Source organism: Bubalus bubalis, chromosome 16 (assembly GCF_019923935.1).
Source record: "Bubalus bubalis isolate 160015118507 breed Murrah chromosome 16, NDDB_SH_1, whole genome shotgun sequence".
Lineage (NCBI taxonomy): Eukaryota > Metazoa > Chordata > Mammalia > Artiodactyla > Bovidae > Bubalus > Bubalus bubalis.
In genome coordinates, this window is record NC_059172.1 from 48,067,507 (window position 1) to 48,090,093 (window position 22,587).

A 22,587-nucleotide genomic window follows, 5' to 3' on the forward strand; every position below is an offset into this window, starting at 1 on the left:
ATGTGGCCAAAGTATTGGAGCTTCAGCATCAGTCTCTCCAAGGATAGAGTTCTTAATTCCTTGGCTAATGTGCAGCCCAGGGAGGTTAGATCAAGATGCTAGGTCTTGTTGTGGTCACACCTGGGCTGTGGGGAGCAGTGCTGCCCAGAGGGTAGGCATTTTCTCGATGAAATAAGATCTGCAGGAGCATCACTGGAAATGAAGCAAAGAAGCCTGGAGACAAGAGGCAGCCTAGAACATACAAAGAGTGGGGAGTCTGGGGTCAGGCAGACTTAGATTTGATTCTCAGTTCAGTTCAGTTCAGTCACTCAGTCGTGTCCGACTCTTTGTGACCCCATGAATTGCAGCACTGCAGGCCTCCCTGTCCATCACCAACTCCCGGAGTTCACTCAGACTCACATCCAGCGAGTCAGTGATGCCATCCAACCATCTCATCCTCTGCCATCCCCTTCTCCTTCTGCCCCCAATCCCTCCCAACATCAGGGTCTTTTCCAATGAGTCAACTCTTCGCATGAGGTGGCCAAAGTATTGGAGTTTCAGCTTCAGCATTGGTCCTTCCAATGAACACCCTGGACTGATCTTTAAGATGGACTGGTTGTATCTCCTTGCAGTCCGAGGGACTCTCAAGAGTCTTCTCCAACACCACAGTTCAAAAGCATCAATTCTTCCGTGCTCAGCTTTCTTCACAGTCCAACTCATGAACCCCCAAATTACCATCAACTCTCAATTCCACAGTTTTTGGAAAATCATTGAACATTTGAGTCCTCTGTCCCTTCATCTATAAAATTGTCACAAAAAGTTGGGTTGTTGTGAGGATGGAATGAATTAGTGAGATAGAGTGCACAGCAGGGCCTGGCACAGAATAAACACTTGATCAGAGGTGGCTATTGCTACTAGCTTCTCTGAGTCTCAGCTTCTACATTGTAAATGGAGGCAACTACTTTCTGCCCTAAAGGTGCTCAGAAATTAATGGCATTGTGTAAAGCACAGTACAGGGGGTTCAACTAATGCTATTTTCTGTCCCTTTATAGGCAGGGACCAGAAATTGCTTTCACTAGAAGGTGCCAAGAGGTGCCAGTTCTAATATCAGAACCTAAAAGTAGATTCTTTTGGAAGCAAGAACTAGAGAGCAGGATAGAACACAGCTCAACTCTTCCCAGTCTGGCTTCTTTTCCTGTACTTTCATAGAGGTACTATCAGTAGGAGGGGATGTGGACTCAGGAAGCCCCTTGATCATGGTGGTCATGCTGTAACTGAGGGTCAGAAGTCAGGTCCATTCAGATGGGTGGGCAGCACCGTGGACCCCTTTATGCCTTCTCCAAGGCAGGAGCCCATGTGGGGAATGTGTTCGGTGGTGGAGGGGTGCAGGTTGGGGTGGCCCTCTCTTCCTCAAAGAACCCACCAGAATACTGGAGTGGGTAGCTTTTCCCTTCTCCAGGGGATCTTCCCAACCCAGGGATTGAACCCAGGTCTCCCACATTGCAGGTGGATTCTTTACCAGCTGAGCCACAAGGGAAACCCAAGAATACTAGAGTGGGTAGCCTATCCCTTCTCCATGGATCCTCCTGACACAGGAATTGAACTGGGGTCTTCTGCATTGCAGGCAAATTCTTTACCAACTGAGCCATCAGGGAAACCCCAAAGAACCTTTAGTACAATTACAGATGGTAGTTGGGGGGATATTATTAGGATTGGGTTATGGCTCCTAGAATCAGTGAGAAAGAGCCTGACATTCAGGGACATGATATAGGACTTTTATGCAGCTAGGTGATCCTTATCCTGGGACCCAGAGGAAATCCTGAAACTGTGCTGATGACAGTTGGAAAAGCAGTGTTTTTATATTTTAACTTCAGCTTCTCCCTCAAGGCTAACTTAGCAGCAGTCTAGTGCACGTTACTAGAGACACATGGACTAGAGCTCTTTCCTGCCCCAGGGCCTTTGCATATGCTGTTCCTTTGGCTTGGAACATGCTCTTTCCCCCACATATTCTCATGACTTTTTCATTTCCCCACAAGGTCTCAGTAGGAAAGTCACTTTCTTAGGGAGACCTTTCTTACTCACCCAATGGGCCTTTAAGACGAGTGCTAATTCTTGTCTTAGCACTTGTTTATTTCCTCCCTCATATTTATTAGACTTTGCAGTTATATATATCAACTTTTTAAAAGTTTGTTTTCTCTTGCCCAGTTGTTTAGTCAGTAAGTCGTATCCAACTCTTTGTGACCCCATGAACTTCGGCATACCAGGCTCCCCTGTCCTTCACTATCTCCTGGAGTTTGCTCAAACTCATATCCATTGAGTCAGTCATGCCATCCAACCATCTTATTCTCTGTCACCCACTTCTCCTCCTGCCCCCAATCTTTCCCAGTATCAGGCTCTTTTCCAGTGAGTCAGCTTTTTGCATCAGGTGGCCAAAGTATTGGAACTTCAGCTTTAGCATCAGTCCTTCCAATGAATATCCAGGGTTGATTTCCTTAAGCATTGACTGGTTTGATCTCCTTGCTGTCCAAGGGACTCTTAAGTCTTCTCCAGCACCACAGTTTGAAATCATCAATTCTTTTAGGATGTAAGCTTAACAGGGGCAAGTATCTGATCTGTGTGATAAGTACCAGTCCATAGGAAGACACTAGAGTGCCCAGTACACAGTGTTCACTTAGTAGATACTTGTTGGATGAACGAGTAATTAGAATACACACATCAGGTTGCAAATGCCAGCTCTGCAACTAATATAGAAAGATACATTTTCCTCTCCAGTAACTACTTTTTTTCATCTGTAAAATAGAAATTCTAACAGCTTTCCAAAATTTCTCCCAGAGCTATTGTGGGAACCAGATGAGGTAACTGATATGAAAGTGCTTGGCAGTGAAGCTGTTTTCTTCCTCTTCGCCATCTAGAACTGTGCCAAGAGGCCTCGTCTGGGGAAGTCTTCCTGCTGGCCTCGGCGGCCCTTGCCAACATCACCTTCTTTGACACGATGGCCTGTGAGATGCTCCTGCAGCTGAATGCCATCCGCGTGCTGCTGGAGGCCTGCAGCGACAAGCAGAGAGTAGACACGCCTTACACCCGGGACCAGGTGAGCCGCTCAGGGGGGCCATGCCCGGAACCTGTAAGTGTGAAGGCAGAGGGCAGGGGGCCAGGCCTAGGTTCTGGAATCAGCATGGCCTGCGGCACCGAGTCAGTGCTGTTAGTCGTGTTCTTGGGGAAGGTGAAGGAATGTGTTCTCCACATGCCTCATGCCCTTGGAGCATCTCCACAAGTCCCCTGCTCACCCCCTTTCCCATCTCCGCCTCTAGAGGGCCTTCCTCCGTCTCCATCTGTCCATCCTCAGAGGCAGAGAGGCACCATGGGAAGGTCCCTGAACCTCCTCCAAAGGTCTGGGTCCAGCTTTGTGGGCTCCTAGCTATCTGATCTTGTACCTGCTGTGAGTTTCTTCCTTTCCTGGCCTCCATCTTGGAGCAGACCCTTGATTCTGGACCTCAGCCCCTGGAGTTCACTCAAATTCATGTTCATCGAGTCAGTGATGCCATCCAGCCATCTCATCCTCTGTCATCCTCTTCTCCTCCTGCCCCCAATACCTCCCAGCATCAGGGTCTTTTCCAATGAGTCAACTCTTCTCATGAGGTGGCCAAAGTATTGGAGTTTCAGCTTTAGCATCATTCCTTCCAAAACACCCAGGACTGATCTCCTTTAGAATGGACTGGTTGGATCTTCTTGCAGTCCAAGGGACTCTCAAGAGTCTTCTCCAACACCACAGTTCAAAAGCATCAGTTCTTCGGCGCTCAGCTTTCTTCACAGTCCAACTCTCACATCCATACATGACCACAGGAAAAATCATAGCCTTGACTAGACGGACCTTTGTTGGCAAAGTAATGTCTCTGCTTTTGAATATGCTATCTAGTTTGGTCATAACTTTCCTTCTAAGGAGTAAGTGTCTTTTAATTTCATGGCTGCAATCACCATCTGCAGTGATTTTGGAGCCCCAAAAAATAAAGTCTGACACTGTTTCCACTGTTTCCCCATCTATTTGCCCTGAAGTGATGGGACCAGATGCCATGATCTTCGTTTTCTGAATGTTGAGCTTTAAGCCAACTTTTTCACTCTCCTCTTTCACTTTCATCAAGAGGCTTTTTAGTTCCTCTTCACTTTCTCCCATAAGGGTGGTGTCATCTGCATATCTGAGGTTATTGATATTTCTCCTGGCAATCTTGATTCCAGCTTGCGCTTCTTCCAGCCCAGCGTTTCTCATGATGTACTCTGCATATAAGTTAAATAAGCAGGGTGACAATATACAGCCTTGACATACTCCTTTTCCTATTTGGAACCAGTCTGTTCCATGTCCAGTTCTAACTATTGCTTCCTGACCTGCATATAGGTTTCTCAAGAGGCAGGTCAGGTGGTCTGGTATTTCCATCTCTTTCAGAATTTTCCACAGTTTATTGTGATCCACACAGTCAAAGACTTTGGCATAGTCAATAAAGCGGAAATAGATGTTTTTCTGGAATTCTCTTGCTTTTTCGATGATCCAGCAGATGTTGGCAATTTGATCTCTGGTTCCTCTGCCTTTTCTAAAATCAGCTTGAATGCCTGGAAGTTCACAGTTTGGGTATTGCTGAAGCCTGGCTTGGAGATTTTTGAACATTACCTTACTAGAGTGTGGCTATTTAGGGCTGACAATAGCCAGCACTAAATCCTGGCCTGACATAGACCTTGGTCTTTGACTCTTATCTGCTGCCGTCTCTGAAAATGAAGAGGAAATAGTGGGACTATGGGGTCAGACTGAATGTTGATCTTGTCTGGGACCATTTATTAACTGGGTGACTTTGGGCAAGTCACAGCCTCTTGGGTGTTGGTCTACCTTGCACAATCATTGTGAGATAAAATACATGTAAAGGACCTATATGATGCTTTGTCCTTACTTAACAAGTGATGAGTATCATTGTTTTTCAAACTTGATGTTATAAGGAAGAGCATAGACAGCGAGTTATCCAAAATCTTCACTTTGTCCTTCCAGGCTTTGCATGATGTAGTTCTAGACTTCCTTTCCGGTTTAATCTCTCACTTCTTAGTTGGACAACCCTCATAGAGACCAGGTAAGACAGTGCAAATAGATTGAGTGGTGGCTCATCAGGCCGGCTTTTGGCTGTTTGGCTGACGAGGCAGGGCCAGCCATTTGCAGTCACTGTGCTCGGCTATGTGGGGGGCGGAGGCCACTGGAGGGCTAACTCTGTGTCATCTGCCTTGTTTCCCCTCTTCTCTTCTTCAGCTGGGTGCCTCCAGTTGCTGGGTCTCTCACCTACCTGACATGATTTTAGGCCCCTTTCCTTTCAAGTGCCTCTTCTGTAGCCAATTCTAGCCATCTCATACAAGATCCAATAGTAAGGCAGAAAGAACAGGAGTGAGGAGTTCAGATGACATGGCTTCAAAGCTTCTCTGCTGTATAATCATGTAACTGGGCAATTCACTTGAAGCCTAATTTTTCTCATCTGTGAATGGGGTTGAACAATACATATTTCCTGGAAATAAAATAAGAATTGAGTAAACTAATACAAACTTTTAGTACCATTCCTGGCACATAGGAAGTATTACATAAATGAAAGCCTCTGTCCATGTGATTGTTATGATTGGCCTTTGAGTGTGTGGTACTCAGCCCTGAATGGGGCACCTTCAGAGGGGAGCATCCTAATCTGTAAAGGGGGATGGTCTCTTCCAGCATAGACATCCTGTGGCTTTATGAGCACAGACCCTTTTTCATCATGAGGAGTGATAATCTCTCTCTTGGAACCTCACTGATTCCTAGGAAGGAGGTGCTCCAAGTGGGGTGAGAATGGAGAATGTGGTCAGGTTCTATGATGATGACATTTCTTTCTGAATCTGGACTCTGACGTTTTCTGGCTGTGTTTCCCCTGTCTCCCCCATCCCCTACCCCCAACCCCTTCTAAACTCCCCACAACTGAGCCAGGCTCTTCTCCATTGTCCTCAGGACAGCCTCACCTTCCGCCCTGACTCAGAGCAACCACTTAGCTAGTGAGAGAGGACCCATTAAAGAAACAAATGTCTCTTTCCTGTGGCAGAGGGAGGAATAAGGTGATCTGAGGGCTCCCAGTAATGAAGACAAAGAAGATGAATTAGACTCTGAAGTGCTTACCGCCTCCTGAAACACTTAGGAGATTAAATGCCCGTGAGGCTTCCGGTAACGCATCTGCCAATGACGCCAGTGCTGTGCAGAGCCTCTGGGTCTTGCAACTGTATTTGTCCATCTTCCTCTGAACACCTCAGCAAGAACCCCTCCATCATCCCAGCAAACTGAGTCTACTTAACTTGTCCCACAGAAGCCGCGATAGCCTCAGTTTGCCTGTCCTCTACCCACTCTTGGAGTGTGGATGGGGTTGAGGGCCGCCTGGGGCCTGGGCTCTTCCACTACCACCAACTGCCCCCCACCAATCCCTGCTAATGGAGGGGGGTTGGATGCAGTTAACATTCAGAAGCACTCCCTATCTAACAAGCCATCTGTGTGGACTGTGTTTTCATCCCTGGAAGTATTTTCGAGGGGTCACGCTGCCCAGGGCATCCAGTTACAGGCATGACAATAGGGTGGGTACAGGGCTGGCTCACCTCTGCCTACCTGTCAAGATGTGACAATCTAGGGTGAAAGGGATGTGGTTATCTTGTCTAACTCACAGCACAGATTTTCACTGAACATGACTTTGCAACCTTTAGAGATGAATTGCTTTCACAGAGGTAAAGGGTGCTGGTATATTTACTTTCCATGAAGATACACTATCTGTTTGGCATTTTAGAATGTCTGGATTTTGTAGCATTTCTGAGCCCTTGCTGTGAGTATCATTATCAGGCCTGCATGCTCAGTTGCTCAGTTGTGTCTGACTCTCTCAGTTGCGTCATGACCCTGTGGACTGTAGCCCACCAGGCTCCTCTCTCCATGGGATTTTCCAGGCAACAATACTGGAGTGGGCTGCCACTTCTTCCTTCAATATAATTATCAGAAGTCCATTTATCAGAAATGCCAGTTACTGAAGATTACAATTTTGACTTACATTTCAGAAGCTCTGTGTAGTTCATACAGCCCTATCACACACATATATGACATGGTAGAAACAGTAACAGGCTTTGGGTTCAGGCAGACCTGAATTCAAATCCTGATCCCATTTCCTAGCTGTATGACCTTAGACAAATTGCTTAACTTCTCTGAGCCACAATTCCCTCTGTGAAATAAGGATACTAATATTTCCTCCCTTCTTGTGTCATTATGATGATTAGGTGGCATAATGCTTGTAAAGTAGTTTGAAACAAAGTGATACTCATTGGGATGGGTCCAGGGAAGTGGAGTCAGGAAATGTGGTTAATGTGGTGGTCAGTGTAATGTGGTGTGAGTCAATGCATGGTGTGTTATTGTTTCAATCTGTGTGTGGGTTTCTGCAGGTTGTACTGTATGTGTGTGTCTGTGTGTGTATGAGAGAGCGAAAGAAGAGAGAGATGGTGTAGGGGACTATAAAGCAGTTTGTTTGTATTTGAATATATGAGAGTATCTACTATCCAGAGAGGCTTAGATTAAGCCAGGATCACAACACCCAGGCCTGTTCGGCTCCCGAAACCCTTCCCTATAAAGTCAAGGGAAAACTAAACCCAGAGAACATGGTCTGGTGTTCACATGCTTCTAATACTGTGAGGTTGACAGCCCAGCCTTGATGCAATCCCTAGGCAGAGTGTTTTGGTTCAGTTCACCATCAACTTGGGACCCACATCTAAGGCATTTCTATGGCCTTTGTGACTGTCCCTGCTGAGCCCAGAACTCAGCCCTCCAGTCTCATCTCTTTGGTCATGAAAGGACCAGGGACCAGAGGGTGGGAGCAGTGTCTGCCTTGGGAATCAGGCAGGTGCCCTGATGGTCTCCATGCCTATCAGAGGGAGAGAGAGGAGGGGGAAAAGGGCTGGGTCTTCTCCTGAACCCCTTGCCTTGCTGGCCTTGAAGGAGAAGTGTGTTTCAAGAGCCCACACTGTCCCTCTGTCAGAGCCCTTCATCCTTCAAACCACTGTTCTTGTCTTGATTCTTTCTGTTCTTTGATGGAGGGAAGTGGTGTGGAGGGAGGGGGGCAGGGCAGAGAAGCACTTCCTTAGAGGCCATAAAGGGCTTCTGCTGGCTGGTCTCAAGGCTGAAGTTGACATGGTTGTCAAAGCTTTAGAGAGTTATCTCAGTGACCTGGGCTTCCCAGGGGGCGCTAGTGGTAAAGAACCTGCCTGCCAATGGATGGAACTCGCATTTCCTGCATTGGCAGGCAGATTCTTTACCTGCTGAGCCATTGGGAAGTCCCAACAGCTGCTCTGAGTGCTTGACAAAACATTAATTCACTTAATACTCATCACAGTCTTATGAGTTCTCTTGTTTTTCTCTTCTGCAGTAGGCCAAAAAATGCCCCCTCCAAGAATGTCTACATCCTAATCCCCAAAACCTGGGTAGGCTCCCTTACATGGCAAAAGGGATATCTTCAGATATGAGTAAGTTAAGGATCTTGGTATAGCAATAATATCCTGGATTATCTATGTGTGCCCAATGTACCACAGGGATTCTTATAAGAAAGAGGCAGAAGGGTCAGAGTCAGAGGATGAGATGTGAATGAGGAAGCAGAGGTCAGAGTGATGGGCCAGCAGAGGCTAAGGAGTCTGAGCAGCTTTTAAAAACTGGTAAAGAACAGGACACATATTCTCCCCGAGAGCCTGCATGCAGAAGGAATGAAGCTCTGTCTACACTTGACTTTAGCTCCATCAGACCCACTAAAGGCTTCTGACCCCCAGAATTGCAAGATAAAATTATGTTGGGTTAAGTCACTAAGTCTGTGGTCACTTGTTTTAGCAGCAATAGAAAACAAATACTCCTTGCTCAACAAGGCAGAGAAAGGTTAAGTAACATGGTCAAGATCAGATGGAAAATGATGATAGAACCCAGATTTGGAAGAGGTTGGTCCATGCATTTAGCCACTATGCTATACTGTCTCTTACCTAGGGCCTCTCTTGAGGATAATACCCTCTGTATTCACAAATAGCTATAGAGGGATCAGTACCCTCTCACTTAGGAGGAATAAGACTTAATTAAAAAATCATCATACAGGAATGAATTGGCTTGGGCCAGGGGGAAAACTGTCATCTGGCTCCTGTCTTCTGTCCCCTGACAGCATTGCTACCGTATAGCTAACAAGGTAAACCAGTTGTCCCTAAAATCCCAACTCTGGATTTGACTCTAAGGAGGAATGTTGTGGATCTGCCTTCTCCTTTTTATCACAGTAGGTACAGACAAGGATGTTTCAAAGGCGGGGGCTCAAGGCAGGGCCTAATTGGCATTTATTCAAATTGTGCTTAATTGAATACTTCATCTGCACCTCAGAAAACCACATGGGGTACAGGTTCTGTAAAGAGGAAGTAATTTTCATTAACAGGATCTAAATTAGTCTGACAGAAAGACCTGCCTGTGCTGTGACACAGCTAATAATTGCTGTGTAATGAACCTGATGCTGCAGACAAAGGTTTCCTTTTTTATTTTGCCTTTCTTTCCCTTCTTCCCTTCCTTCCTGGCTTCCTCGCTCCCTCCCTCCCTCCCTTCCTCTCTTCTCTTTTGGTTCTGTATGTCAAGCAACTACTTTTATTCAGCGGCCAGGCTGGTCATGGTTGGAGGATCGCTGTCCCCATGCTGCAGGAACCAAGGGCGTGCACCATACTCCTACTCACATCCCACAGAAGGCCAGGTGAACTGCAGTCTGGCACAGGCTTGGCCTTGTGTCTCCTTCCTCACAAGACTGTGTGCTTTAGGCCTCTTGAGAGCCTTCTGCTTTTGGCTGCATCTTCTACCTATATTTTTCTTTCTTTTTTTTTTTTATTTTAATTTAATTTAATTTTATTTTTAAACCTGAAACACTGTATTAGTTTTGCCAAACATCAAAACGAATCCGCCACAGGTATACATACGCTCCCCATCCTGAACCTTCCTCCCTCCTCCCTCCCCACACCATCCCTCTGGATCGTCCCAGTGCACCAGCCCCAAGCATCCAGTATCGTGCATCGAACCTGGACTGGCAACTCGTTTCATACATGATATTACACGTTTCAATGCCATTCTCCCGAATCTTCCCACCCTCTCCCTCTCCAACAGAGTCCATAAGACTGTTCTATACATCAGTGTCTCTTTTGCTGTCTCATACACAGGGTTATTGTTACCATCTTTCTAAATTCCATATATATGCGTTAGTATACTGTATTGGTGTTTTTCTTTCTGGCTTAATTCACTCTGTATAATAGCCCACAAACACTCATAATCCTGAAAGGGTGGGGAAAAGAGCTTCCAAAGACAAACACTTCTTTAGTCCTATAATCTTTCTAAAATGCAAATAGGAGTTTGTCACTTCCCTCATGAAATTCCTCATGGTGCAGAGTGACCTTCAGGATGAAGGTTATGGCGCCTGTCCTGTCCCTCCCCTGGCTACCCTCCCCATCATGCTTACCCACCCAGGCCCCTGGCCAGGTCCAAGCTGGGATGGCTGATATGACAGCCTAAGAAGACATGTCCCTTTCTAAAATGTGTTTAGTGGGAAATGGAGAAGATAGATACTCTATCAATGTGTCATACTTTTCCCTTCCTGTTTAAGAGATTTGTTATCTGAATTTATTATCCAGAGTAATATGCCAATATTGAACCAATTAAAATCTAGATAATACTCTTTGTTAGTCAATACCATGTTCAGTTCAGTTCAGTCGCTCAGTAGTGTCCGACTCTTTGTGACCCCATGAATCGCAGCACGCCAGGCCTCCCTGTCCATCACCAACTCCCAGAGTTCACTCAGACTCATGTCCATCAAGTCAGTGATGCCATCCAGCCATCTCATCCTCTGTCGTCCCCTTCTCCTCCTGCCCCAAATCCCTCCCAGCATCAGAGTCTTTTCCAATGAGTCAACTCTTCACATGAGGTGGCCAAAGTACTGGAGTTTCAGCTTTAGCATCATTCCTTCCAAGGAAATCCCAGGGCTGATCTCCTTCAGAATGGACTGGTTGGATCTCCTTGCAGTCCAAGGGACTCTCAAGAGTCTTCTCCAACACCATAGTTCAAAAGCATCAATTCTTCGGCGCTCAGCTTTCTTCACAGTCCAACTCTCATATCCATACATGACCACAGGAAAAATCATAGCCTTGACTAGATGGACCTTTGTTGGCAAAGTAATGTCTTTGCTTTTGAATATGCTATCTAGGTTGGTCATAACTTTCCTTCCAAGGACTAAGTGTCTTTTAATTTCATGGCTGCAGTCACCATCTGCAGTGATTTTGGAGCCCCCCAAAATAAAGTCTGACACTGTTTCCACTGTTTCCCCATCTATTTGCCATGAAGTGATGGGACTGGATGCCATGATCTTTGTTTTCTGAATGTTGAGCTTTAAGCCAACTTTTTCACTCTCCACTTTCACTTTCGTCAAGAGACTCTTTAGTTCCTCTTCACTTTCTGCCATAAGGGTGGTGTCATCTGCATATCTGAGGCCCACTTGACTTCACATTCCAGGATGTCTGAGGTTATTGATATTTCTCCTGGCAATCTTGATTCCAGCTTGTGCTTCTTCCAGCCCAGCGTTTCTCATGATGTACTCTGCATATAAGTTAAATAAACAGGGTGACAATATACAGCCTTGATGTACTCCTTTTCCTATTTGGAACCCGTCTGTTCCTCCATGTCCAGTTCTAACTGTTGCTTCCTGACCTGCATATAGGTTTCTCAAAAGGCGGGTCAGGTGGTCTGGTATTTCCATCTCTTTCAGAATTTTCCACAGTTTATTGTGATCCACACAGTCAAAGGCTTTGGCATAGTCAATAAAGCAGAAATAGATGTTTTTCTGGAACTCTCTTGCTTTTTCCATGATCCAGCGGATGGTGGCAATTTGATCTCTGGTTCCTCTGCCTTTTCTAAAACCAGCTTGAACATCAGGAAGTTCAGGGTTCACGTATTGCTGAAGCCTGGCTTGAAGAATTTTGAGCATTACTTTACTAGTGTGTAAGATGAGTGCAATTGTGCGGTAGTTTGAGCATTCTTTGCCATTGCCTTTCTTTGGGATTGGAATGAAAACTGACCTTTTCCAGTCTTGTAGCCACTGCTGAGTTTTTCAAATTTGCTGGCGTATTGAGTGCAGCACTTTCACAGCATCATCTTTCAGGATTTGAAATAGCTCCACTGGAATTCCATCACCTCCACTAGCTTTGTTCATAGTGATGCTTTCTAAGGCCCACTTGACTTCACATTCCAGGATGTCTGGCTCTAGGTCAGTGATCACACCATCGTGATTATCTGGGTCGTTATCCCATTTCAGAACTTAAGCTGCTTGAACTGTGTCAGGAGACTGTCAGCTGCTTCTTCAGAGGTGAGGCACGGCCTCCACTTCTGTTATACCGTGTGACAGCCTTTGCAGAGAAATAAGCCTCCACCAAGGAAAAGTGTTATTTTATGATTTATTTTAATTACTACTTGAGAGTGCTGTCCACTTCCATGGAAGCGGGTGAATTTTCATTTTGCTAAATTTAATGTTAGGCTCAGTGTCATGAGTGGCATCTGAATTAACAGGTGCCCCGTTTCCAACATATTCCAGTGGTGTTTGGCACACTCTACAGTTTGGGGTCTGCAGGAAGTCCCTTACTGGCCCATCCCTTAATTCAGTTTTGAGTTCTCTGTACAACCTTGTCTATGCCAGGGGGTAGGGCTGGGGTGGGCTGTTGGCTGCTCAGCCCAGAAGTTGTAACCGAGGCTCAGTGTTTACCTGGCATCAGCATTCCTTTCCTACAGGCAGAGTCCTTCAGCCATGACTGACAAGCAAGGCTTTGCAGTCCGCAGGCTTGTAAAGTGTAGCAGAGCATGAATCCTCATCAGATTCCATACAATACCTGAAGTTTATGGCGCAATGCTGCCTTTAGTTTCCTTGTCATGATCTCTATCTTAACCTTAGTCTCCATTCATTTCAGGTTGAAAATAGGTGGGGCTTAGTATCAGGGCAAGAAGCTGGGGTAGAGAGAACCCAATCCAAGACAGGAGCTAGCCAGAAACCTGCCAATTCTGTCTGCATTCCAGAGGCTGGGTGCAAAGGGACCCTGCTGAAAGGTGATTGAGGCTCCATCTTCATTCAGGTGATTCTGTTCTCTCCAGCGGTGTCCTGGGGCCCCTGAGGGCCATCCTAGGGCCACATGCTGATGAATGGGCACCCGTCACTAGGGAAATACATCTGAGTGCCAGAAGCCTGTGAAGATGGAAGAAAATACCATGGAAGGATGGGCCAGGTAGACTGGAAGGAGTCATGGGCTAAAGGAAAGCTTTGTAGCCCCTGACTCACCTACCTGTACAGAGTACCTTTGGCTCAGGAGTTCCCATTTTCTTAGCTTCTCAATTCTCTTTTCCAGATTGTGACCATCTTGGCAAACATGTCTGTCCTAGAGCAGTGTGCCTCCGACATTATTCAGGAGAATGGTACGTCTTTTCAGCGGTGTGCATGCTGCATGGGTTATGTGGCTCTGTGGGACCCTGTACCTTTGTGTTTGTGTGAAGGCCTCTGTGTAGGTATGTAAATGTGTACACGTGGGTCTCCACATTTGCAAGGGCACATGAATGTGTGCTTATGTGGGCAATGGGCCAATAGGTAAATGTTTGCTTGCTTCCATAGCACTTTGATCTAGTGGGAGGCAGATACAGAACAAAAGATAGGGAATGTCAGGTGCAGAAAGCAAAGCAGGGAAGAAGATAAGGTAAATCCAAGGTAGAAGCATGGCAGCTGCTATTTTAATTAGTGTGGTGAGGAGAAGACAGAGACTTCATTAGGATCCAAAAGTAAAAACCTATGCCCATAAAGGATGCATTCCAACTTTAAATTATTCTCATCATACTGGGTTTGGCCACAGGAGAAAGCTGACGGGTGTGGGGTGGGGTCAGGGCAGATGGATCCCTGGATGCCTCACCTGAGAGCATCTGTTTCCTCTTGTTCCTTTGCTCCCACCTTGCGCTGAGAGTGTCCATGTCCAGGTGAGGTGCCCAGGATCTGATCTAAGTGGTCTCTACTGGAAAGCAGATCAGCTGGCTGCCTTGCAGCTGGGATAGGAGTGGAGAGGGCTTCCTGTGACTGAGAAATAACAGAGCAATTAGCAACCGGTTGGAAACCAAGAGATGCTAATGAGGAAGAGTGCGCTGGGAGCCTGGACAGCTGCCTCTGCTCCTATTAAGCCCCCTTCTCCCAGGTTGCCTTGCTGTTTTAATACATGTATACATTCTCCATTCCCCTTACTCTATTGAAAAAATATCTTTTTGTGTTAATTTTATGTGATCGGGGTAATAATGAGAAACTTTTTTTTGGCTGCATTGCATGGCTCTGTTACTTACTAGTGACCTCCATTCTTCCATCTGCAAAATGAAACAATATTAATATCCACCTCACTGGGATGATGTGAGGATTAATATCAGGCTTGTTAGAAGAGTGTTAAGCACAGAATGAGCTCTGTGCTATGTGTATCTGCTCTTTCAGGAAACAGTGGTCATCTCATAGGGTTTAAGTGAAGAGAGTTTGATGAAGGAACTATTTGCAAAAGTGGGGCAGAATTTGAGGGTTCAGCAGTGGTGGTCATTCAGCCCGGGACCACTGGAAGACTGTAGAACTCCTTGGTCTGGAGAGGGCAAGCCTTGTGCTGTGAAAGGCAATCCTCCACTCAAGACACTTGAGACTCTGACATGCCTTGCCCTGAAGCCTGGTGATTTTGTCTCTGTCCTGCCCTGAATTGTGTGTGAATGTTGGTGGATGAATGGGCCCTGCTGGAAGGTCAGAAACTGTGATCACTGGTCACCCTTACACTGGGAGGCGGGCCAGGGCAGTCCAAGCTCATTTTTATCAGTGGTATCAGTGGTGTCCCTCCAGCTAATTTTGCTTCTCCCTCAGGGGCTGGGGCTGAACTGGAGAGAATGTTGGGGACGGAACACGGCTTTGGGACCTGCTCTCTAAGCTGTAACACCCTTCAACTCTTGGGTGACTCTGTGGCACTGTGCCTGGCTAGAACTCAGAAAACACATTCTGGATTTTTGTTGGTAGCCCCAATTTCATTGCATCTTATCTTTCTCTAGATAAGATTTATATATATTTAAAGGAAACTTTGTGTTTTGTACAATTGTAAGACTTCTCACATGAATGCATCCACATTCATTCATTTGATGTTCATTCACAAACCTTTGAGCTGAGCACTGTTCTGACACTTAGGAGACACCCGTTCAGGAAATGGACGAAGATCCTTGTCCTCACAGTGCCCACCTGCTAGTATAAGAGAAACTGTTTTTTTGTCAGGCTCTAGGTACGAAGCCGGGTTAGGGTTAGGGTTTGGAAAATGGCTTCTTTATGGGAACCCTAAACCATGAGGTGTCTGTAAAATTTCTTAATCTTGGTGTCCCCTGTTTATGTCACCACAGGTCACAGTATACACCCAGGACAATCAGACCACAGCTCTGGTTTCAGGGGAGAGGTTCTCAGCTGACCAAACTGAAGCCTAAACATCTCAGTCTGATTACTCCACCCTCTTCTAGTCATGAAACCCCTCTAAGACATCTGATCTAGTGATTATCCAGCCTAGGGGTAGGTCACCTCCCACCAGGGAGACCCATTACCCCTGGACCTGTCTCAGATGCAACCAGCATCATAAGTGAAGCAGTGATGGAGGGTAACCAGTTATCTGAGTTCTCATCCCTAGCTACTTACTGCGTGACCCTGGGCAACATACTTCGCCTCTCTCTCGGCCTCGAAGGGAATTACAATAAATAGTACTTAGTCTCTGAGGCTGTTAGGTTTTAGGGATCATGCATTTACTGTGTGTTTAGCACAGCATCAGGGATGTAGTAAAAGCTCAGTGATAGCATTAAAAAAATGTTAAAAGGACCAAAGGTCCCTCCCAGGTATAGTGTCTTGGTATGTGGAAGCAGAGACACCCTCAGGGCAGATGGAGCAGAAATGGCCTTGTCCAGGTTCCTCCTGTGGTTGAGACCCCTGAGTCACCCCAACAGCCTTGGCTTGAGCCTACAACTCCATCCAGCTGGCCCTGCTCAGGCAGCTACCAACTGTTCCTCGCTTTCCACTCAGGGGTCCAACTTATCATGGGCATGCTGTCTGAGAAGCCAAGGTCTGGGACCCCTGCCGAGGTGGCGGCCTGCGAGAGAGTCCAGCAGAAGGCTGCAGTGACCCTGGCCCGTCTCAGCCGAGACCCAGATGTGGCACGGGAGGCCGTGCGGCTGAGCTGTGAGTGGTGCTGGCTGGGGCAGGGGTGGTGGCGGGGTGGTCCGGGCTGGGAGCAGTCCTGATTTCACAGTGGTGGTGGCGATGGATGACTCAGAGCAGGGCTGGCTGTGCTGAGAAATGCTGGTGTGGGGCCCCAGGGTGTGCCCCAAGTGACCTTCCTTTCTCCTGGGGCTGAAGCTAGAGAGAGGAGGAGTCTAGAGAGGTTTAAGTTGGCCAGAGAGTAACTGACTCAGGGGCTTCCTGTTAATGAGGACCTCATTCTTTCATACTCTCATTCATTTCCTCATTCATTCATTCAGTTATTCACCTACTCTTATTTACTTAGCCACTCATTCATTTACTCATGAATTCATCCTTTTGGTCATTCATTCATTACTTCATTTATCCACCATTATCTCATTCATAGCTCACTCATTAAATCCCTCATTCATTCCTTCATTCAGTTAGTCCTTCATTTATTTACCCAACAAATGTTTCCTGAGCACCCACTCTATGCTAGGCTCTGTTCTAAGTGCTGGGCATAAAACACTGGTTATAACTGCAACCTGATGAAAGTGGCTTACAATCTAATGCAGGTAACAGATAAGGAAAGAAAAGTTTGCACCTGAATAGCATCAAGTAATGCTCAAAGGATGTCGATGGCATGATTGGCACACAGACGACGTAGTCTACATTTACCTGGGTGGGGCAAATAATGTTTTAACACGGAAATGAGTCCTTAGCTGTAGTTTGAGGAGTTATTCTGGTGTGAAGGCTAAGAAGGAGTGCCCCAGGTGGAGGCAGGAGATGGCAGTGTTCCTGACCATCCAGGCACTGGAGGACAGCAAGAGGTGGCCCTGGGGCAGCATAGAGTCCTGGCTCCATAGTGACTTTATGGAGAATAAACATCAAGAATCTGTCTGCACACTTTTTATTACTATCTTATGAGTTTTTCCCTGTTGTTTTTAGAGTTTGAGAGAAGTCATTTTGTATTGAAAAACAAGGTCATTTATTTTACTTTCCTCTGTAAAGGCTTAGGAAATATTAGCCTACTCAATCTGTAGTCTTCTTTAATTTTAGCTACAATATATTTTCTGACTCAAATGGGCAATTGGGAAAGAAAAAGGTACTAAGATGTAAACATTGAATTTAGCTCTGATAAAGTACCTGCATGGGAAGTTCTTTCTTAGGAGGACCTGCAGTATCTCCTGTGGCTCGTCCCTCTCCACTGTGGGGGAGCTCCATCCTGGCCAGTGTGCTGGTGCTCAGGGAAAAGGTTTTGATGCTGCAGCTAATTCTGGGCCTGACCAACGTTCATTTACACCTGAGGGAGCAGAAAGTCTCCCCCACAGACTCCTCAGAGGGGTTTATCCCCTTCCCTATCAATTGGCGGCCACCTGCCTCTACCCGGCTCCATGCAGAGGGCTGTGGTAAGAGACTGGAACACCTTTGGGTCAGGCCTGGCCACACCCATCCTGACTCAGGTGTGAGGGTCTCCCCATGTCTCTTGCAGGTATGTCCCGCCTCATTGAACTCTGCCGCTCGCCCTCAGAGAGGAACAGCAGTGACGCCGTGCTGGTGGCCTGCCTGGTGAGTTCCCAGTTTCCCTGCCTCTTCCTTCCTGGGCTTTGGGGTTGTAGACCGGGGACCAGGGGATCAGGCTATGCCACGGTTGACTTGGGTACAGGCAACTTATTCTGGGTTTCCACTTTTCACTTTAAAATGGTAGCAAGAATAATACTTGTTTCACTAAGTTCATAAGATCATGATGAAAATTATGCAAGGTCGTATAGGTAAAAGGCAGAGGCCTAGAGAACCTCCATTACACATGTTTAGTAGCTATGAACCTTTGGGGTTCTGGGGGATCTAATAGCAGGTCAAGACCAGAGGGGCTGGCTGGCAGGATGCTGGTGGTGTTGGTGATGCTGTGGTGCTTGCAGCATGTGGTTGCTAGGGTCTGATGTCTTCTGCCTGTTCCAAAGAGGACACTGTAAGAAAGCCTCCTTTCCTTCTCAGGTAGAGCCCCTCTACTGGTGCTCTTCCAGCTTCGTAGCTCCCTTCTTCTTTGTGGAGCAGGGCAGGGCAGGACAAGTATTATTTGGCCTGTCCCCAGGATCTTCACCCAACCAAGCTAGCACATCCTGAGAGGTCCCTACCCAACTTCTTGATGCTTGGGTCCACCATGAAAGTACCAACGGCGCCAGATGGGGAGCAGATGCCTTGTCTCTGTAATCCTTCCTGCTAGGCTGCATTGAATCCTAAAGCAGAGCAGCTGGAAGCATCCAGGAGCAGGGAAGTCCATTGTAAAAGCCCTTTAACTTCTAGAAGGGGGTGCAAGATCTTTGATTGGCCCTCAAAGACTGTGTAGGAGAAGGGACGGACCTAGAGGTTCTGCAAGCTGTTTCACAATAAAGCCCCTCCTCACCCCATCCTTTTTTTCCCCAAACTGATACCATCCCATTTCTGGGAGCTCCTAACAGGCAGTGTGTGGTGGTAGGAATAGCAGGCATTTTAGTCAGACACACCTGTCTTGGTTTTGCCATTAATGAGCTGTGTAACATTGGGTAGGCCACTAAGTGCTGTAAACTTTATTCAGTAAATATTTGCTGAGTGATTATGTGGGCCATGTACTCTTCTAGGCTTTGGGGATGACAGATGTGGGGAAAAAAAGAAAAACCTCAGCTCTGATGGGGCTTTTATTTTGGTACATGCAGAACAAACTTCATCTCTTCTGTGCCTTGGGCAAGCTGGTGACGCTTATGGACCCCATCTCAGTATTAGTTTTTATCATGCATAAAGTAAATATATACAGAATTAAAAGGAGGGAAATCATATTAAAATAATTATTAGACTATTTAAACAGGTGACATAGTAATAGCAGTTCAGTTCAGTCACTCAGTTGCGTACAACTCTTTGCGACCCCATAGACTGCAGCACGCCAGGCTTCCCTGTCCATCACCAACTCCTGGAACTTGCTCAAACTCATGTCCATTGAGTTGGTGATGCCATCCTACCAACTCATGGATGTTGGAGTTGAACTCATGGAGTCTTGACTAGCAATGAACATAAATAATGTTGAAAGTACCTCCAGAAACTGTAATGGGATGTGAAATTGTTACTGAACCAAACTTGGGTCCATATGCCCATGGGCAGTAAAGCCGTTCCACTGACACTGGCTTGTGGAGAAAGAAAGTGCAGTGTTTTCGCAGGTGCCAAGTAAGGAGGCCACGTAACCAGTGCTTAAAAGGCCCAAACTCCCCAAAGGCTTTCAGGGAAAGTTTTTCAAGACAGGATAAGGGAGGAGGGTTTGTGCAGTGTGTGATCAACTCATGGACTTTCTCCTGATTGGTTGGTGGTTAGGTGGTCTGGAGTTAGCATCATCACCCTTATTTCAACTGGTCGAGAGTCTATGTGGGTAGCATAGAGTTAACTTCTTCCACCTGGTGGGGGTTTCAGTATCTGTAAAACAGTTCAAAGGACATGGCTTAGAATATTACACACGTCCACTGAGGAGAAACTAAAGGCCTTTGACTTTGTTTAATGGCTTACTATCATCATTTTGTCTTGTTTAACTATTTTCCTTTTCTTTCTGCATTTCTCTCTTCTCTGATTAAATGTACTCTTTGGAACTCAGGGAAGTCTAGGAGACTAAAGTTTTTCTACAGACAAGAGGCAGGTAGAGGATACGGGGGGAGAGGTGTGCTGTCCACAAAGGCTCCATAGAGTCCTGAAGGTGAAAGTGTTAGTTGCTCAGTCATGTCCGGCTCCTTGCGATCTCATGGACTCTGGCCCGCCAGGCTCCTCTGTCCATGGAATTCTTCAGGCAAGAATACTGGAGTGGGTTGCCATTCCTTCTGCTTCTGGATCATCTCGACCCAGGGTCCTGCTCAGTTACAAAAGTCCCTATGATTCCTGTTGGTGAACAAGTAATAGTTATCGCTGAGACTTCTTGATTTATCACTGCATTCACAGCTGAAGGAAAGGCTATTTCATTCAATTGGAGGGCAGTGAATGTAAAGATATAATATTTTTCATTGCTTTATTCCCCACAGACTGTAATTCTGTCTGGTCTGCTGAATACATGGAGAGAGTTAATACCTGCAAATGCATAGTCATTGGTCCCAACTGCTGCATCTTCACAACTTGGGCAGCCAGCAACTGCCTGACACTGAATAGGCTCTAAAGAAATGTTGAGCAGTTATAAAGCTTCATTCAGACATGGGCGCTTATTATGACTCATTTTCCATCTTTATCATTAGGTTGAAAAAGAGCTTACAGATGGGCTTGGCCTCTATTTTCCATCACTTGAAGGACTTTCCGGTGGAAAAGGGATTAAATTTCTCCCTGTGGACAGGTTTTTGGATGCTGAATAGAGGCCCTTCCTCCAGAATCCATCCTCAACCTGGCTGCTGGCCTGATTTTCCTCATGACAGTTTACAATCAGGACCTTTCCACGAGCAGCCCTTCCCTGGGGCCCCCTTCCCTGGGGCCTACTGTCTATGTGCTCAGCCCTTTGCAGCCTAGCTCTGACCTCTGAAGACCTCCCACTGCCTCCAGGCCCTTTCCAGCTCAGGTCTGAGTGCCCTGAACCACCCTGACACGAAGCTTTGTCCCTTGTCCCAGGCAGATGCCCTCTCTACAGCTCTGCCTACACTCCCTTCAAGGCTCGGATCAAAATCCTCCTCCATGAGGTTCAAGTACAGGGAGTACACAGTGTGTGCCTGGGCCTGCCTGCTTGGATTTTGTTTTCCCCAGTAGAAAGCAGGCTATGTTATCCTGTGTTCTACGTGTTATGAGGGAGGCCCTTGGAATTCCAACAGAGGCTTGCCTGATGCTGAAGGTCTTGACTTTTTGCCCAGACCTTCTTGCTTCCAGCCATGCTTTCTCCCCTTATGCCTAATGGCCCTGTCATGCTACCTTGGCTTATGGGAGGGGGTCTGTACTTCTCACCCTCTACCCTAGAAGCTTCTCAGGGCTGGGGTTCTTTCCCAGCTCTTGTGTTTCCATAGGCCCTTAGGTTTGGTGACTGTTTCTTGCCTGGCTGAGGAACCAGTGGACTTGTCTGCCCACCCCTGGTCCCCAGTGTTGGAGGGTGTCCACGATTTGACCCCCAGATGGGGCTCTATGCCGCCCGGCTGGTGAGCTGGGGGCCACTTGGAGCCTGGCCTGATGGGTGGAGTTGGGGGTACCTCTCTTGGCCCTCCCTAAGCCTTCTTCCCAGTTTCAGAGGCTCTCTTCTGGTGAAGGGAGGACACCTCACTTATCATCTCCCATGTCTGGAAAAGCAGCCACACAGACTGCCTCTTGCAAACAGAATTGATTTTTCCTTTTTGAAGCGGCTGTCAGAGGGCTGCAGGGCTTGTTTAAGACGTGACTGTTTTCAGACTGTCTGGGAATGAGGTCCTGGGAATATTGGCTATTAACAACCCTCCAAGGAAAGGAGAGGCCAAGGAAAAGGCTTCGGGAGGAGGGGTCCTTTGAGCTCCTGGACCCTGAGGAGGGGGTGCTCTGGGGTCATTTGGGTCCATGTCCTGCACACTTTCTGAGGACCCTGGGGAGTGGAGGATGTCTATTTGCCTTTGTGGTTTTTTGGGTCTAATTCTCTCTTGTATTTTGTTTTTGCTTTTCTCTTCCTCTAAAGGTTGCCTCCTCCCTTAGGGATTTTTCTCTCTCTTTCTCTGCTCCCCCCATTCTTTTTACCCTGTCCTCTCCCCTGTCCCTCCTCACCTCCTCCCACCTATTCTCCTCTTGTTCCAGGGTGTGCTCTTTTTTTCTCTGACACCATCTCTTTCTCTGTCTCCCTTTCATGCTTACTTTCTTTTCTTCCCAAGTTCATCTATGTCTCTCTGTTTATAGTTCCTTCTTGTTCTGGTTTTCTGATGCTCTTTTTCTCTGTGTGTAATTTCCTCCTTCTACCTCGTTTTTTATTTTCATGGGTCTATTTTCTATTTCTTTGTCTTCCTTTTGCTTTATTTTTACCCTTAATAATGTAAAATACATTGATGGCCTCATATTCTCGCATCTGTGGAAGATCCCTGATTCCATTTTTTACAGTGACACCTTGAAGGCAGTGGGGTTATTTCTCCCAATTGGAGCCAAGAGGAATCAGAAAGGGTAATGGAGTTCAGCCTTTAGCCCTTGGGGACATCATACCCAGGAGAGGCAGGACACGCTAGTTAGAGACAGTCTCCTGGGATCTCCCTCCTGCCACTAGTGGCTAAGACTCTGCTCGTGAGCAGAGATGCATGGCCCTTATCCTTGATCCAGCTTGGATATGGCAATGCCTGTTAGTCCAATAGACAAGCCATCCTCTCTTTACAGT

General features: G+C 46.7%; 1 protein-coding gene across 1 annotated transcript in view; it reads left to right on the forward strand.

The window, feature by feature from the left end:
• Positions 1–22,587, forward strand: part of INSC (INSC spindle orientation adaptor protein) — a 141,698-nt gene that overhangs the window by 116,968 nt on the left and 2,143 nt on the right. Inside the window, exons 10-13 of the mRNA XM_045162863.1 lie at positions 2,892–3,070; positions 13,426–13,492; positions 16,131–16,286; positions 17,779–17,855. Coding sequence (XP_045018798.1) covers positions 2,892–3,070; positions 13,426–13,492; positions 16,131–16,286; positions 17,779–17,855 — 479 coding nt within the window. The remainder of the gene's footprint in view (positions 1–2,891; positions 3,071–13,425; positions 13,493–16,130; positions 16,287–17,778; positions 17,856–22,587) is intronic.